Source organism: Sciurus carolinensis, chromosome X (genome assembly GCF_902686445.1).
Source record: "Sciurus carolinensis chromosome X, mSciCar1.2, whole genome shotgun sequence".
Lineage (NCBI taxonomy): Eukaryota > Metazoa > Chordata > Mammalia > Rodentia > Sciuridae > Sciurus > Sciurus carolinensis.
This window is the reverse complement of record NC_062232.1, coordinates 14,108,907-14,128,335: the sequence shown is the minus strand read 5'-3', so window position 1 is coordinate 14,128,335 and position 19,429 is coordinate 14,108,907. Positions and strand designations below refer to the sequence as shown.

General features: G+C 36.2%; 1 protein-coding gene across 9 annotated transcripts in view; it reads right to left on the bottom strand.

Annotated features, from left to right (window-relative positions):
* Ppef1 (protein phosphatase with EF-hand domain 1) overlaps nt 1-19,429 on the bottom strand; it is a 112,668-nt gene that overhangs the window by 11,669 nt on the left and 81,570 nt on the right. For all 9 annotated transcript variants that reach the window (XR_007106401.1, XM_047535884.1, XM_047535883.1 and 6 more), the window contains 3 exons: nt 14,219-14,371; nt 10,154-10,339; nt 8,661-8,803 (listed from right to left, as the gene is read on the bottom strand). Coding sequence is in view for 8 of the 9 variants with exons in the window: in XM_047535884.1 (XP_047391840.1) it covers nt 8,661-8,803; nt 10,154-10,339; nt 14,219-14,371 (482 nt within the window). In the remaining variant the exon portion in view is untranslated. The remainder of the gene's footprint in view (nt 1-8,660; nt 8,804-10,153; nt 10,340-14,218; nt 14,372-19,429) is intronic.

The following is a 19,429-nucleotide window of genomic DNA, read 5'->3' as shown; positions in this document are numbered from 1 at the left end:
CCAGAATATATCCTTTTAAAGTATATATGGAACACTTTTCACAATAGACCCTAAGCTAGGCCATAATAGAAGTCTTAACTGTTTTAAAAAGATCAAAATTATTAAAAGTATCTATCCTGGCCTCCAAATAAATAAATTAGTAATTAATGACAAATTCATAAATTTGAGAAAATTAAACAATACAATTTTAAAGAACAAATGCATCAAAGAAGAAATCATGGGCTGGGGATGTAACTCATACCCCAAGTGGTAGAGCACTTGCCTAGCATGTGCAAAGCCCTGGGTTCAATCCCTAGTACAAAGGAAAAAAAAAGGTGAAGAAATCATAAGACAAATTAGAAAATAACAAGATGAATGAAAATTAAAACACCACAAACCAAAACATATGGGATCTAGCCAAAGCAGTGATTAAAGGAAAATTTATAGCTATAAATGCCTATAATTTTATAGCTATAAATACCTTTATTTATTTATTTATTTATTTTGTGGTGCTGAGGATTTGAACCCAGGGCCTTGTGCTTGTGAGGCAAGCACTCTACCAACTGAGCTATATCCCCAGCCCAAATACCTTTATTAAAATACTATGTTATAGCTACTAATCCCTATAGGTATTATATTAGCTATAAATACCTATACCTACAAAGACCTATATAGGTAAATTCACCTATATTTATGCCTATAAATACCCATACTAAAAAGAAAAAAAAAGAAAGATTTCACTCAAATCAATAATATAGTCTTCCACCTTAAAACTGGAAAAAAAGAGTAACCCAAACCCAATGTAAACAGAAGGAAGGGAATAATAAACAGGACAAAAATAAATAAAATAGAAAATAGAGAAATAGAGAAAAATCAACAAAACAAAAAAAATGGTTCTTTGAATAGATCGACAAAATTGACTAGCCAAGAAAAAATGAAGACTCAAATTTCTAAAATCAAATATGAAAGAGGAAACATCACTACTAACCTTCCCAGGAAAAAATAACTATAAGGGAATACTATGAACAGCTGTACACTAACAAAATTAGACAATCTAGATGAAATGAACAAATTTCTAGAAAAACACAAGCTATCAAAACTAAGAAATAGAAAAGCTGAACATGCCTGTAACAAGCAAAAAGACTGAAGTAATAAAACAACTCACCAAGAAAAGCCCAGAGCCAGATGGCTTTAGTGGTAAATTACATCAAATATTTAAAGCAAATTTAATAACAATCACTAATGAAATCTTAAAAGATCAAAGAGGTGAGAATATTGCCCACTTGAGAAGCCAACATTACCCTGATATCAAGACCAGACAAAGATCACAAGAAAATTATAGACCAATATCTCTTACGAATATAGATGCGAAATCCTCAACAAAATATTAGCAAGCTGCATCTATCAACATAGAAACAAATTATACACCATGAGAAAGTAGAATTTATTTCAGGAATGCAAGGTTTGCCTAATACCAATGTGATACCCCATATTACTAGAAAAAGGGACAAGAACTACATGATCATCTCAATAGATGCAGAAAAAACATTTGACAAAAATCTATCAGTCTTTCATAATAAAAATAGCCAACAAACAAGGCACAAAAGGGAATTTACCTGTCCTAATAGGTGTCATCTACAAGAAATACACAGCTAATATCATACTTAATGATAGAAGACTGAATGCATCCCCCTTAAGATCAGGAACAATACAAAGATATCTACTCTCACCAATTTTATTCAACATTGTACTGGAGGTTCTAGCCAGGACAACTAGGTAAGGAAAAGAAGTAAAAAGTATTCAAATTATAAAAGAAGTGAAACTATTTGTATTAACATAATATGATCCTGTAAAGAGAAAATCCCAGAGAATTCACTAAAAAACTATTAGAACTAATAAACAAGTTCATCAAGATTATACAATACCAGATCATTACATAAAAATCAGTTACATGTCTATGTACTAGAAATGAATGATTCAAAAACAAAGAAAATAATTCCACTTATAGTACCATAAAAATAAAATGCTTAGAGATAATTTAACCAAATAAATCCAAGACTCATACACTGAAAAGTGGAAAACACTGTTGGAGGAAATTAAAGGAGATCTAAACAAATAGAACAATATTCCATGTTCATAGATTGGAAGACTTAATATTGTTAAGATGGCAATAGTCCTCAGATTGATCTACAGGTTCAACATATTCCTTATTAAAATCCCAGTTGACATTTTTTGCAAGTTGACAAGCTTTCTAAAATTTATATGGAAAATATAGCCAAAACAATCTTTAAAAAGAAGTACAAAGTTCAACTCAAACTTTTGTTTTAAAGCTTACTACAGATTGAATATCCCTTATCCAAAATGCTTGAAATCAGAAGTGTTTCACATTTCAGAGACTTTTGGATTTTGGAATATTTTCATTGAATTTACTGGTTGGTGCTCAAAAAATTCTGGATTTAAGATTTTTCAGATTAGGGATGCTCAACCTGTATAAAGCTACAATAATCAGAATAGTGTGGTGCTCATATTCCACTAACATAGAGATGAGTGAAATACAATTTGAAGTTTGGAAATGAACACTTTCATGGTCAATTTTTTCCTTGTCCCTTTTTTTTTTCAGTGCCTGAGAGCAAATTTAGGGCCTTGCACACAATAAGCAAGCACTCTACCAATGACCTACACTTCCAACCCCTATAGTCATTTGATTTTTTGACAGGTGGACCAAGAAAACAAAATGGGGGAAGAAAAGTCTTTTCAACTAATGGTGCTGGGACAAGAGGACATCCACATATAAAGAGTAATGTTGGACCCCCTACCTCACACCACATACAAAAATTAACTCAAAATGGATCAGAGACCTAAATATAAAAGCTAAATCTATACGATTCTTAGAAGAAAACATAGGAATAAATTCTTATGACTTTGGCTTAGGCAATGACTTTTTAGATACAACATTAAAGAGCAAGCAGTAAGTTGGACTTCATCAAAATGAAAAACTTTTGTGCTGCAAATACCATCAAGAAAGGGAAAAGGCATCCCAAAGAGTGGGAGATACTATTTGTAAACCATATATCTCATAAGTGACGTGTATATAAAATATATAAGGAATTCTTACAACACAATAATAAAAAGTAATGACAACTGAATATGTTAACAGGACCTGAAAATATACATATCTACAAAGAGCATGTACAAATGAATAAGCTCATGAAATGACAGTCAATATTATTAGTCATTAGGGAAATGCAAATCAAGACAACCAAAAAACTCTACCTCATACTCACTAAAATGGCTATAATTGAAAAGACCTATCACAACAAAGGTTGGCAAAGACGTGGGGAAATCGGGACCCTCATACATTAATGGTGCTATGGTTTGAATATGGATGTTGTCCCCCAAAGGTCCATGTGTTAAAAGCTTGGTTCCCCAGAGAGGACCTTAGATCACTGGTGTAGTGCCTTCAAAGGGGATTATGGGCCATCAGTCTTCTTTATTTCCTAACTCAAGATGTAAGCAATTTCCTCTGCCACATGCTTCCACCATGACATGCTGCCCTTACCAGAGGTCCAAAGCAATGGGGCTGCCCAATTTTGGACTAGAATCTCCAAAGCTGTGAGCTAATTAAACCTTTTCTCATTATAAGTTAATTGCATAAGTATTTTATTACAAAAGAGAAACTGACATGTAGAGATGAGAGCATATAAAATTGTACAGTCCCTGGGAGAAAAGTTTTAAAGTTCCTCAAAATGTTAAACATAGAGTTACCATATAACCTAGCAATTTCACTCTCAAGTATATACCCAACAGAAACAAAAATATATGTATACACATAACCTTGTTCACAAATGTTCATACTAGCATTATTCATAATAACCAAAAAGTGGTGACAACCCAAGTGTCTTTCAGCTGTTGGATGGATAAACAAAATGTGATATATACATAAAATGAAATATACCACTACAAAAAGAAATGAAGTACAAAATGTATGAGTCTCAAAAATATTGTGCTGAATGGAAGAAGTCAGTCACAAAAGACTATATATTGTGTGATTCCATTTGTATAAAATATCCAGAATAGGCATATTCATAGAGACAGAAAACAGATTAGAGGTTATCTAGAGCTATAATAGGAGGTAACTGGGAAGTGACTGCTAATGGGTATAAGTTCTCTTTTTAGTATGGCAATTACATAATGGCATTGGTTGTACAACTCTGTAAATATACTAAATATCACTGAGTTGTATATTTCAAATGGGTAAACTTTACAATATGTACTTGTTATGTCATCTTTTTGACAATAGCCATCTGGTGTGAGGTGATATCTCACTATAGTTTTGATTTGCATTTCTCTGATTATTAGTGATGTTGATTACCTCTTTGTGTACCTGTTGACCATTTGTATGTTGTTATGGTATAGATACGATGTGTCCCTCAAAAGCTCATGTATGAGACATGCAATGATTAGACTGTGAGAGCCTTAAATTAGTGCACAAATCCACTGATACTAGATTAACAGGAATGCAACTATAGGCAGGTAGGGTGTGGCTTGAAGAAGTAGGTCACCAGGGGCATGCCTTTTGGGTTTATATTTTGTCCCTGGTGAGCAGAACCCACTCTCCCTCTCTCTCTCCTTCCCTGTCACGTCCTGAACTGCTTTTGCCATGATGTTCTGCCTCACCTAGGGCCTAGAGCAATGGAATTAGCAAAAAAAAAAAGCTAACACAGAAATCGGTACTGAGAAGTGAGGTCATTCCTGTGACTAACCTGACTATGCAGTTCAGAAGCCTTTGGAGCTGGTATGTGTGGTGGAGTGGGGGAATGTTGAAAAGTCTAGAGATGCAAACTGGAAAAACTTTAGAATGTTTTAAGTAGAACTTAATGGGCAATTCTGGTGGGAGCTCAGAAGACAAGAATGCTGATAGGACAATGGACAGTAAAAACTGGCCTCATGAGGTTTCAGAGGAGAAGGAGGACTCTATTGTAAATTGGACTAGAGGCCATTCATGTTACATTATGGCAAAGAAGCTGTCCACATTTTGCTCATGTCCTAAGACTTTTTGTTAGGGTAAATTTAAAGGTGATGAACTAATTAATCTGGCAGAGAAAACTTAAAGGCAGCATAGCATTCAGGCAGTGGCATGGATATTGCTAGCAGCTTTTAGTCAAGTTTGCATGATAACCAAGAGCAGAAGGAAAAATGTACAGTTTGACCATAAAAGTGTGAGTAAAACTGGGGCTAAGGAAGGTGTGGTTGTTAAAGAGATTACAGCCAGGAAAGAGATACTGCTAAGTATTTTACCCAGAAACAATAGGAAAGATGGCTTGGGGGCATCTTAGGAATTGGCAAGTACACCCATTTCAGGCTCAAGAGTGTAAAAGTAAAAATTCCTTTGAGAAGAGGGACCTAGGAAATTATTTAACTGTGCTCAGTCACCCAGGCATTCAGAGGCTGCTGCAGCCATTGTCCCAAGATGCTTGACTACTGCTCGAGATGGTGGCAGACCTTGGCATTAACCATGTGGTATAGGTCGTACAGGAATGCAGGATGCTGTAGTTAGGGGGTCATAGAGGCTTCCATCAAGATTTCAAAGAAAGGCCTGGGAGACTAGGCAAAATGTAGCAGGATTGGAGTTCCTGCAGGTTGCCCCTGAGAGGGAAGATGTGAGAAGGAAGCCAAAGCTGCAGTGGAGACTCCCGAGATTGAGAGATGCCAGTAACATGGGATGTCTGCCAAGGAAAGCTGCAAGAATCAAGCAGAAACAAGCCACGTGGGCTGCCACCAGCAAGATCATAGGGGCTGAGCTACACAATCCCTTTGAAGAAAATATCACAAGGCCATGTGCCTTAGATGACGGATGTGGAGCTACAGGACTTATTTGCCCAGCTGGATTTTGGTCTTGCCTTGTTTCCATCCCTTCTTTTATGCTGCAATTTCTCCTTTGTGGAATGGAAGTGCTTACTCTGTGCCATTATATATTAAATATATGTAACTTGCTTCTGATCTTTACTCTTACAGCTAAGAGTTTTTTAAAAAAATTTGAATATGTTCTAATTAGTTATACATGATAGTAGAATGAATTTTGACACATCATACATAGATGGAGTATAACTTCTCATTCTTCTGGTTGCACCTGATGTAGAGTTACATAGGTCATGTAATCACATATGCACATAGGGTAATAATGTCCGTTTCATCCTATTATTATTCCTACCCCCCACATCCTCTCCCCTCCCTTCACTCCCCTCTGTCTAATCCAAAATACCTCTATCCCCACCCTTATTGTGAATTAGCATCTGCATATCCAAGAAAATATTTGGCCTTTGGTTCTTTGGAATTGGCTTATTTCGCTTAGCATAATATTCTCCAATTCCATCCATTTACTGGCAAATGCCATAATCTTGTTCTTTAAGGCTGAGTCATATTTCATTGTGTATATATCCCACAATTTATTTATTCATTCATCTGTTGAAAGGCATCTAGGTTGGTTCCATAGTTCAGCTATTGTGAATTGAGCTGCTATAAATCAGCTAAGAGTTTGTCTTGAGTCTCAACAGGATTTTTGACTGTGATTTTTGAGCAACACTAAAGCTATGGGGACTTGGGCTGGGGTTGTGGCTCAGTGGTAGAGTGGTTGCCTAGCATGTGTGAGGCACTGGGTTCAATCCTCAGTACCACATAATAACTAAAAAAATAATGTTGTTATGTCCATCTATAACTAAAACATATTTAAAAAAATAAACTGAGAACTCTTGGAAATGGGCTAAATATTATTTTGAATTGTGAGATGGGCATGAGCTTTCGGGGGCCAGGGCAGAATGTTATGGTTTAGACCTGAGGTGTCTCCCAAAATCTCATGTGTGAGAAAATACAAGAAAGTTCAGAGGTGAAATGACTACATTATGAGAACCTTAACCTAATCAGTACATTAATCCACTGGTATGAATTAACTGGGTGATAACTGTAGACAGGTAGGGTGTGACTGGAAGAAGATCACTGGGGGCATGCCTTTTGGGTTTATATTTTGTCCCTGGTGAGAAGGGTTCTCTATCTGCTTCCTCATGGCCACGTTCCAAGCTGCTTTCTTCAACATCATGCTCTTCTGCCACAATGTTCTACCTCACCTTGGGCCCAGAGCTATGGAGTCAGCCATCTGAGACCTCTGACAATGTGAACCAAAATAAACTTTTCCTCCTCTAATTATTCTTTTCAGGTCTTTTGGTCACAACAACAAAAAAGCCAATTAAAACCTATGTCTTCTCTGGAAAAGTGTCTATTCAGGTCATTTGCCCATTTTTTAAATCAGATTTTTTTTTTTTTTTTTGCTTAATGAATTATATAAATCCCTTACATATAGGAATGTTTGTTATCATATTTTTTTCTAAATGTAAGATCCTGTGACCAATATGGGCATCTATCAATTGAAGATTTATTCACTCTATTAATGTTACTACATACTACAGAACATTATGTGTCTACTGAAATGAATGAATCAGATTTATATATGCCAACTTGGAGTGAGGTTCATGATGAAATCTTTAAAAAAATTTTTTTAGTTGTAGATGGACTCAATACCTTTATTTTATTTATTTATTTTTATGTGGTGCTAAGGATCGAACCTAGTGCCTCACACATGCTAGGCAAATGCTCTACCACTGGGCTACAACCCCAGCCCATCATGATGAAATCTTTTTTTTTAACATTTTTTTTAGTTGCTGATGGGCCTTTATTTTTTTTTTATATATTTATTTATATGTGGTGCTGAGAATAGAACCCAGGGCCTCACACATGCCAGGCAAGTGCTTTACTACTGAGCCACAGCTCCAGTTCCATGATGAAATCTTTAAGGGGAAAAAGTCAGTTGTAGAATAGAGGGTGTAAGTGATTCTACCTTTATTTAAAAAAAAAAAAAGTATGTTTGTTGTTTACTGTCTTTCTCCTTATACTGGGATAAGTACTTGTTGAGAAGATTTTTACTTATGCTATTCATTGCTATGCCTAACCTGTACCTAAAACAATGTCTGCCACATATTAGATGCTCACAAGTTATTTTATTCAGTGAATTAATGACTGCTTATCCCTTTTTGTGAGCAAGAAGAGGGTGGAAGGGGTCATTCATGGCTGTTAGTTTTAATTATTTCTGGGGGAAAGAATTATTGAAAAAGTAAGGAGTGTGAAGATAATTAACATTTTTAATACTTTTTAAAAATCTGTTAACAATAAATGTAAGTTTCATAATGTAAAAAAATCTAAAAAGATAGTGTTACAGGGAGAAAAGGAAGATAAACTATGAATGTCATTGTCATCACATGAAGAAACACTCAACATTTTAGTTACATACACTTCTGGGTACAGAAGAGAAGAAGGGGAAAGACCAAACAGTACTGTTTGAGGAACAGAGAAGGCTACAGGTTAGGGGACACTGAGTGGGTGTGAAGACTTTCTTTTCTTTATATTTAGTTACATTTGTGGGTGCTGACTGCTTTAACTGTGTTAAAAGATGTATGAATTGGTATCAAATATGGGTGCATTCATCACTGGGTGTCTGGTACCAGTTTGTTTTGTTTAAACCAATGACAAAGTGTGTAAGTGACTGCCTTCACTTGTGTGGCTGCTCTTAATCACTTAGAACTAGTCTACTGGATCACCAATACCAGTGTTTGGTATTTTCTGAATATACTCACCTATGGTGAAGAGGGCTCATGCATGTTGAACTAGTTACTCGGTACTGGAAAAATCGTGGGTTCATACCACAACCTAGTCTGATGTAAGCTCCTCGATTGCTGCCTTCTTCATAATAATTAGAAGCAGAAAATATGGTAATAACCTGATTAATTAAAAAAAATAATTGGGTTCATAAAATTAGTTTGCAAAAGTCTATTCAATAAAGTCAAATAGCTTAATTCTTAAAAAGCAAAAATTAACACAGTTCATAATCTCTGCAAATTACCCAAGTCTGACATGATTTCTTCAAAGTCCACTGGAAGAAAACAAAGGTTTTCACTTGGTGTCTCCAAGAGCACTACCTCCTAGACATTCATTCAATATCCCCAGTGCATGACCCTGCACTCCTATGCACAATTTCAGTGCCAGATCTTAGAATCCTCTTCAGGGTTTGGTTTTGCAAATTCTAATTTTCCAAGGGGATAAATCCCTTATTTTCTTATCTTGTAACATCTAAGCATTCAGAACTTGTCTAGTAGCTCAGTCTTTTTCTTTTGCTTGGAGCTAAGTGACTCCATTCATTGAATAAGACAACTTAGAGGGTTCAAGGCTCAACAAAACCAGTGCTTTAAGGGCAGAGAAACAGTGGCTAGACTATGAGACCATGATCACTATCTTGGGAAAGAACCAGCCTTAGGGGTATGGTGGAATATGGAAAGATAATACTTGTCAGTGACAGAAAAGCTGGCTTAGGCCCAATTCTGTCATAATCAGCATATCACTTCAGACAAACCACTACTATTTTCTATCCACTTTCTCATTATAAAGAAGTCCTTACTTATCTTACAATATTAGTACTTGCCTTACTTATCTTACAATATTAGTATGAGCCTAAAACAAATTAATAGTTAAGAAAAGCAGATGAAGAAATGCCATACAATTTGGTATTCATTGTTATTTATTGCTCTTCACTGTAGAAAAAGAGGCTTACCAGGTCAATGGAGGACAGGAATCAATTCCTCAGTCCTCAACTCTTCTAACCTTATTGATACCACCAAAGGAGCAAAACACACTCCATTTTCGTGGCTACAGCAAAACTAACCACAGCAACTTGCAGGAGACTGCCTACTCAGCTAGTTGAAGGAAAGTGTGTTTTCTGCCCTGCACAAGTAATGTGCAAAAAGTAGAAGAGAACAAAGTGAATTCACTGCTACTTTTCACATACTCTGTGAGGAAAAATACATTCTTTACAGGAGAGCTGCGTTACAATAAGTAAAGAATGAAGTCTCTGTGTGTATACTTAGTGCCATGAAGATCAGCAAATAAGTCTCTTAGGGTGTGAGTGAGGACCTTTCAAACAACCTATATATGAACCTGCCAGTCTCTGGTTTCTGTTTGGTACTAGAGAAGATATCTTCTCATGGGCTCCTAGGTCAGACACACTCTGTGAAGAGAAGACTCTATGCTTGGGGGAAATATGTCTTTGAGAATGTCACCAACAATATTAGCTTACCTTCCCATCATGGCAGATTTCATATCCATCATGCTTACATTCATGAGACCTAATGAGCATCTTCAACTGATATTTATTAAGAATCTTAGAGGTAACGTCTGGTCCAAAATAGCAGCCTCCTCCTCGACTTGTATTTGGATAACAGCCTTTTCTGCCTCTGGGGTCACTCCACAGAATGTCAACGATCTTGGAAGAACAAACCAAATTAGGCTGCAACTTATAAGTGAGAATTTGTCTTACTAGATTCCAACTTATTTACCATAAGTTCAAGGTATCCCAAAGGCTCTTTCCATTCCTCCTTCAAAATTGTTTCATACTCATCTACACCATGCATCCTTTCCAGAATACTTTTTCTTAAGTACTGGGGATTAAATCCAGGAGAACTCTACCACTGAGTTCTATCCCCAGCCCTTTTTATTTTGAGACAGGGTCTTGCTAAGTTGCTAAGGCTGGTCTTGAACTTGCAATCTTTCTGCCTCAGCCTCTCAAATTGCTGGCATTACAGGTATGCAGTCAAGTTGTTGTGATTACAGGAGTGGGTCAACACACCTGGCCATTCTTTTCTTTTAAAAGAGTTTCATTGTCGTGTTCACAGAAGAAAGCAGCTCCCCATAGTGAACACATTAGGCGTTCTTGATATATTCAAAGAAATTAGGTAGCTCACACAGCTGGGACTTGGGCCTAGGGTTTTTGTCCTGTTGAACAAACAACCTGAGGAAGTGCTTGCTCTTTCCCATCACAAATAGAGAAAGTTGTTCATTCAAGAACATCCCTAAAGCATCTCCTTCACCTTTTGCCACCTTGATATGGACATTCTCAGTTTCAGCAATACATTTACTCACAACTCAATTCTACCAGGTGTTCTCCTAAATCCACAGAGTTTTATTAGTATAACATTTCCTTTGGGGGGCGGTGTGGAAGAAGCAAATATAGGTCACATGATACCCAGGACTGAAGACCCAAGTTTCTAAGAATATTTTTTCACAGAAAATTGGAGGCTCCTTCTTCGTGGCTCCAATGTACAGGTATAACATTTCTTTATTTAAACTCCTATAAGATCTTCAAGAGCACTAAGAAAAACTATCTTTGCCACTAAACATAGCAACAACCCTAGGAAACACTCTGGGTCCCACTTTTTATTTTGGGGGTTGGGGTACCAGGGATTGAACTCAGGGGCACTTGACCACTGAGCCACATCCCCAACCCTATTTTGTATTTTATTTAGAGACAGGGTCTCACTGAGTTACTTAGTACCTTGCTTTTGCGGAGGCTGTCTTTGAACTCACGATCCTCCTGCCTTAGCCTCCCAAGCCACTGGGATTACAGGTATGTGCCATGGCACCCAACTGGGTCCCACTTCTGAAATCTTTTAAATCTGACATTTGGGCCAGTTGATCTGTAAAGTACCTCAAAGTTCTAACAGCCTATAATTCTAAAAGTCTATATTTTCCAGATTTCTTTTTTCTTTTTGGTTTGGTTTTTGATGCTGGTGCTGGTGCTGAAAATTGAACCTAGGGCTCAAGCATCCTGGACAAGTACTTTACTACTGAGCTACACCTCTAGCCCTTCCACCTCCACATGTTTCTTTTGAAGGCATGAAAAAGCCTGCATTTTAAGTTGTGCAGTTAATCTAGTAGGACCAAATCAGATCTTGAGAACCAAAAATGGTTGCTCTACTAAATGTGACTGTGTACCCATTTACAGGTGTAGTGCTGAAGGGAAACTAGAAATGAGTGAGGGAAAGGGCAATAAGGTGGAAAGAACAGAACTGGCAGAACAACCACCCTGGAATGATCAGCACCTGATTAGAACTAGAGAAAATCTGCACAAGGCACAGACAAGACACTTGCAGATTTTTTGATGATTGATTGAGTTCAAAATTAAAACCACCCAAAGAAGAATTAATCTAGGCGTTTCCTTTCTCCTCACTGAATTCTAACATGGGCACAACATACAAATAAATATAATGCAACCCCTTTACTATGCTGTTGTTTATGACAAAAATAGCATTTGCATTTTAAACTGAGTTATATCTGGCTTTTACACTAACTAATTCGTCTTTGGGGGATGTGACCTGACCTGTAGTACAATGAAGGAGTAAACACAAAACACAAGGGTTTTTATTTTATTAGGAGGGGATTACATTTTTAATTCCTACATGAATACAAATCATTTATAGCCAAAATTATCCCTGGAAAAACTCTTCAATTATCCTGAAAGTATAATATACATTGTTTTATATATATAATCCTATATAATAATATGGCTATGTTTATATATATATAATAGTATATGAAAAGGACTATGTACAAAAATAAATTTTTACAGTATTTTTCTTTTTTTGCCTTCTTTGCCATATGCCATAATTGAAATCTACATAAATTAAATATACATATGATGAAACTCTGTTGAACTAGAATAAGCAGTGGTCAAGGAGTCACCTCTTCAAGTATCTATGTCATCTTGGGCAAATCTCTTCACCTATTTTGGCCTCAGTTGTTATTAATGAAATGAGAAAGATATAGCTAAACTCATTTTCTTTGATTCAAAATCATAAGGGATAACAGTTTTTAAGAAATGAGTATCTCCTTCAGAATCCATTACATGAGTTCTCCATTTTTGGGGGGGGGGCAGGGGGTACTGGGGACTGTGCATTTCTTTTCTGTCTAGAAATTATTCATTTGACTAGGTTTTCCTAGATTGTAGTTGTAACATAGATTTAATTCTGGAGTTCACAAACAAACAAAAATGCTATTAAGGACTCTTTGTTAGTGAAATAAATTCTTCCATAGAAATCATCTGTATTCTCAACAACCTATCCTCTGAGATGCAGGAGTTTTTGGATAGTAATTGCATGAAAGATGAAGTATTTGCAACATTTTTTACTAAAAAATTTCAAGCCAAAAAGTGGGAAACCTTCACTGAGCTACAGATCTTATATGACCAGGATGACAAACATCTATTTGTCTCAGCCTTTTAAATTTCCTCAATCTAAAATAAATCAAGAACACATGAGATTCCACTGCACTCCCTCTAGAATGGCTACAACTGAAAGGGTTAAAAAAATTTAAAAAGGGGACAGTCAATAATAAGTGCTGGTGAGAATGGAGGAGAAATTAGAACCTCATTGCTGATGGGAATGTAAAATGGTATAGCCACTTGGGCAAACAGTTTAGAACTTTTTCAAAATATTTAACTTTGGAGTTACCTTATCATCCAGCAATTCATACTGGGTATGGACTGCATATACACCCAAGAGAAATGCAAAGATATGTACATAAAAAAACTCGTATGTTGTATATGAATGTTCATAAAGACATTATTCATAACAGTAAAAAAATGGAAACAAATCCAAATGTCCATGAGCCAATAAATGAATAAATATAATATGGCCTACCCATATAGTAAAATATTATTCAGCAATAAAAAGAAATAAAGTACTGACACATGCTACAACATGGATGAATCTAAAGAACACTGTGCTGAGTAAAAGATGCCAAACACAAAAGATCACATATTGTATTGTGTCCATTACAATAAAATGTTCAGAATTAGTACATCTATAAAGACAGAAAGCAGGTTAGTGGTTGCCTAGGGCTGTGGGGGCAGGAAAGGGGGATAATGGAGAGTGACTGCTAATAGGTATGGGGTTTCTTTCTTGGATGATAAAAATGTTCTCAAATTAGGTTGTGGTGATAGTTGTAAATTTATTAAAAACTACTGGATTATATACTCTAAATGGGTGAGTTACATGATATGTGAATTATACCTCAATAAAAGTATTTAAAATGCAGTAATGAGGAGCTGGGGTTGTGGCTCAGTGGTGGAGGGCTTGCCTAGCATGTGAGACAATGGGTTCAATTATCAGCACCACATATAAATAAATAAAATAAAGGTCCATCTGTAACTAAAAAAATTTTTGAAAAAAAAATACAGTAATGAATTCAGAGAGAATCATATGGTTTGCTTATGAAAGTAAAGTTACTTTTATCTATATATTGTAAGGTACATCATCATCTATGCTGGTGTCTTCATTGCCACTCTGGGAACACTTTAATTACCTACCTGTTCCCATTCATGCTTTGATAATTGTTCAGAGGATAAATCACTTGATCTGACTCTCCCTGGTGCAGTAAGAGTTATGCCCATTTTACTTTTCTTCAAGTCAGTGGCATTGTCTTTATTTATTGACACTGGTGGCATCAGCACAGATCTCATCTACAAAACAAATTCATGTTTTAGTGAAACACTCTGCTTATTGTGCTACATGCAGACACTTCAGTACCCATTAGGAATTTGTCTATATTGTTGTGCCTCAAGTCAATGAAAAACACACAGAAACCTTTTCTATCTCTCCCACCTCCTATGACTTGTTGATCCACTGTTGTCTGTAAAGTGGGCCTGTTAAATTCTGTTTGCACATTTTTTTCAACTAAAGACACTGCTCTACAGGGAAAGACTCACATTAAAGTTTCTAAGGGATACCAGAGGCACATACACACATGCAGGTGCTAAACGGGTTCTAAGGCATCATCACAGGGAATGAAAAATGTTATGTGCAGGGAAAACTAACCCCCCTCTGAGCCTTTATCTGGGGCTTGGAGGGGTTCAGAAACATCTCTTAAAAGGGTAGTTGCTTTTCATTTTGTTATGTTTTCTAGGAGAAATGAGAAAAAGTCCATCTGTGTCCAGAAAACTTCTAAATGGGACAGAGATTGAAAACTTTGGAAGCCCTTCAACCTAAATGTAGTGTAGTTCTCAATTTGACCTGTCAACAATTATGTTCTCTAACTCTAATAACAAACCTCCTGTGTTTCTTTGGAAAATAAAAAGTCTTTCTGATAGCATTTCAACTAATATAATCCCTCTACATTCCTTATACAACCCAAATTAAAATTATAATTTTATACTGGTATCTTTGTAGCACCATACCTTAACACAAAGTAATTTCAATCAATACTTCTGCTACACTGGTGACCATAGCTCATAATTCTCTGGAGTAGGCACCTAGTTTCTACTATAAACTGGGATATGTATGAAATCTTTATTTTTCAAAAACAGAATGGAGGCTGGGTGTGGTGGCACAGGCCTGTTAATTCTCAGGAGGTGAGACAAGAAGGATTGCAAGTTCAAGGCCAGCCTCAGCAGCTTAGCAAGACCCTGCCTAAAAAGAAAAAAGAAAAAAATGATCTTATTCTGAAGTCTTATCTCATTGCACTTGTTGGAAATTCTATCTCAGCTATTATGAGCTAGTTCTGGTTCAGAACCTACCTTCCCTGTCTTCCCTAGGCAAATGTCCTTAGGTTTTAGGTAGAGCAGAATATTCTGGGAAGGGCCTCTGAATCTAAGTACACACAATTCACTTCTGATAAGCTCATAGGGCTAGGCCACATGGTCCCTTAAGTCTGTGCTGCTCTGCAATTTTCAAGGCCACTTAGGATTGTGAGATATGTTGCCCAGTCCCTCTAAGGCACCATGCCACCATCTTCTCATGGGGGTCCTACTAGCCATCTTTTCCCATACCCACTGCTGAGGAGTTTGAAGAATACCAGAGACTTAGTCTTATAGAGTTCTTCATTTCTATTCCTCTACATTGACCTCCAACCTGCTCATCATACAAAATGTTTTTAATGAACTTAGAAGAGAAGTTGCCATTAGGTTTCCTCAACACAACCCCTCCCCTATTAACAAGTACACCACCACCAAGGGTAAAAACAAGGAAGCGTGATCATCTGGCAATTGAAGGGTCTGATGGAATAAGAACGTGGGGATTATAAAACTGAACTTGGAAATCTACCTTTGTATCTCATGTGATAGAGTTCCAGAAGCTTGAGACTACTCTTTCATTATAGTTCAATTATATTTATTTAATATAAATATGTACTGTTAGTTCTCACACTAGGAGGGGTATAAGACACAAACATATATATTTATATAGAAGTCAAATTTTTATATAAAACCAGTCTTATGAGCAGGTGGAACAGTGATCCCTGAAGGTGATGAAATCTGAGGCATCCTGGGAAAATTGCTGACCCAAAAACATCCCCCAGGATCTGTCCTAATCACTGAAATTCAGACTTAAGATCCAAATATCAGGAAAAAAACAAAGGGAGAATTGGAGAAGAGAGCTATATGTTTAGGACTTACAATATGGTATTTTCTTCATCCAGGTTAATATATTTAATCTTCCCAACAATCCAAAGTTATATTTTTACTTCTAACTTATTGGTGTAGGAACTGAGACTTAGAAAACTTCAATACCTCACCCAATCACCCATCTAGGAAGTGGTAGAAGCAGGATATAAATCTGGCTATATCTGTCTGATATCAGAATTTGTAGTCTTTACCACATCAAGGCGGCTGTCAACTTAGGGTCTCCACAGAGCTAGTTATAGACATTCCAGAGACTTGTTCTCAGTACCTCAAAAAGCCTCACATAAGGCTGGCTGCTCAGGCTAACCTCAGGAAAGATTTCATTCTGAGCCATTGGTAGTGGCTAATTAGTAGTCACAGGGTGGGTGGTGGTGAGTATAGCATTCATGCCATGTGCTTACCAATATTTGACTGACAAAAACATCATGTTCCTTTGCACTTAGCTAGAATCATAACCACTCACTATGTTTTTTTTTAATCTTTAGCCTTTATTTTAAACAAAGATGAATCCTAATTTATAGAAAAGAAAAATCATTCACTCTGATTCATACTTTTAAACACATAATATGAAAACTGCAAAATCGCTTTTTTATTTATTCTTTTTAGTTGTACATGACAGTAGAATCTATTTTGATATATTTATTTGAGCACAGAATAAATCTTATTCTAATTAGGATCCCAGTCTTGTGGATGTATACTATGTTGAGATTCACTGTGCTGTATTCATATATGTGCATAGGAAAGTTATGTCAGATTCATTCCACTGTCTTTCCTGTTCTTTCCCATCTCCCTTCCCTTTATTCCCATTTGTATAATCCACTGAACTTCTCTCCTTCCCTTCCCCACTTGTTGTGGGTCAGTATCCACATATCAGAGAGAACATCCAAACTTTGCTTTTTGGGGGGATTGGCTTATTTCACTATTTCACTTAGCATGATAGTCTCCAGATCCATTCATTTACTGGCAAATATCATAAAGTCATTCTTATTTATGGCAGAGTAATATTCCATTACCACAACTTCTTTATCTATTTATCTGTTGATGGGTTAGTTCCACAGCTTAGCCATTATGCATTGTGCTGCTATAAACATTGATGTGGCTGCATCACTGTGGGATGCTTATTTTTAACTCCTTTGGATATATAACAAGGAGTGGAATAATTGGGTCAAATGGTGGTTCTCTTCCTAGTTTTTTGAGGAATCTCCATACTGCTTTCCAGAATGGTTGTACTAATTTTCAGTCCCACCAAAAATGTATGAGTGTACCTACCCTTTTCCCCACATCCTCACCAACATTTATTATTACTTGTATTCTTGATTATTGCCATTCTGGCTGAAGTGAGATGGAATCTCAGTGTAGTTTTAATTTTTATTTCTTTAATTGCTAGAGATGTTGAACATTTTTTTCATATATTTGTTGACCATTCATATTTCTTATTTTAAAAAGTGTCTGTTTAGCTCCTTTGCCTATTTATTGATTGGGTTATTTATTTATTTATTTTTGGTATTAAGCCTTTTGAGTTCTTTGCATACCCTTGGAAATTAATGCCTTATCTGAGGTGTGGGTGACAAAGATTTTCTCCCATTCTGTAGGTTATCTCTTCATGCTCTTGATTGCTTCCTTTGCTGTAAAGAAGCTTTTTAGTTTGATACCATCCCATTTACTGATTTTTTATTTTACTTCTTACACTTTAGGAGTCTTGTTGGGGAAGTCTTGTTGGGGAAGCTGACAGGTTGGAGTGCTGGGCCTACATTTTCTTCTAGTATATGCAGGGTTTCTGGTCTAGTACCTAGATCTTTAGTCCACTTTGAGTTTTGCGCAGGGTGAAAGATAGGGGTTAAATTTCATTCTACAACATATGGATTTCCAGTTTTCCCAGTACCACTTGTTGAAGAGGCTATCTTTTCTCCAATGTACATTTTTGGCACCTTTGTCTAGTATGAGATAACTCTATTTATATGGGTTTGTCTCTGTGTCTTCTATTCTGTACCTTTGGTCTACATGTCCATTTTGGTACCAATACCATGACATTTTTGTTACTATAGCTCTGTGGTATAATTTAAGGTCTGGTAATGTGATGTCTCCTGCTTCGCTTTTCTTGCTAAGGATTGCTTTGGCTATTCTGGGCCTCTAATTTTTCCAAATGAATTTCATGACTGTTTTTTCTATTTCTATGAAGAATGTCATTTGAATTTTAATAGGAATTGCATTAAATCTGTATAGTACTTTTAATAGTATGGCCATTTTGACAATATTAATTCTGCCAAGAACATGGGAGAGCTTTCCATCTTCTTAGGTCTTTAATTTCTTTCTTTAGTGTTCTGTAGTTTTCATTGTTGAGGTCTTTTACCTCTTTTGTTAGATTGAGTGCCAAGTTTTTTTGTTTTTGAGGCTATTGTGAATGGGATAGTTTTCCTAATTCCTCTTTCCACTGATTTTGTCATTGATATATGGGAATGCAATTGATTTATGAGTGTTAATTTTATATCCTGCTACTATGCTGAAATCATTTATGAGCTCTAGAAGTTTTCTGGGTCCTCTAAATATAGGATCATGTTGTCAGCAAATAGAGATAGTTTGAGCTCTTCTTTTCCTATTTATATCGCTTTAATTTCTTTCTTTCACATAATTGCTCTGGTTAGAGTTTCAAGGAGTATGTTGAATAGAAGTGTTCGTGAAAGAGGGCAACCGTATCTTATTCCAGTTTTTAGAGGGAATGCTTTCAGTTTTTCTCTATTTAGAATGATGTTGGCTTTGGGATTGTCATATATAGTTTTTATAATGTTGAGATATGTTCCTACTTGCTCTATATTTTCTCGTGTTTTAAACATAAATGGATGCTGTATTTTATCAAATGCTTTTTATGCATCTATTGAGATCATCATGTGACTCTTGTCTTTAAATATATTTATGTGGTGAATTACATTTATTGATTTCCATATAAACCAGCCTTACATCCCTGGGATGAAACCCACTTGATCATGGTGTACTATATTTTTAATGTATTTTTGTATGCAATTTGCCAGTATTATATTAAGAATTTTTGCATCTAAGTTCATCAAGCATATTGATCTGAAGTTTTCTTTCGTTGATGTGTCTTTGACTTGTTTTCATATCAGGGTG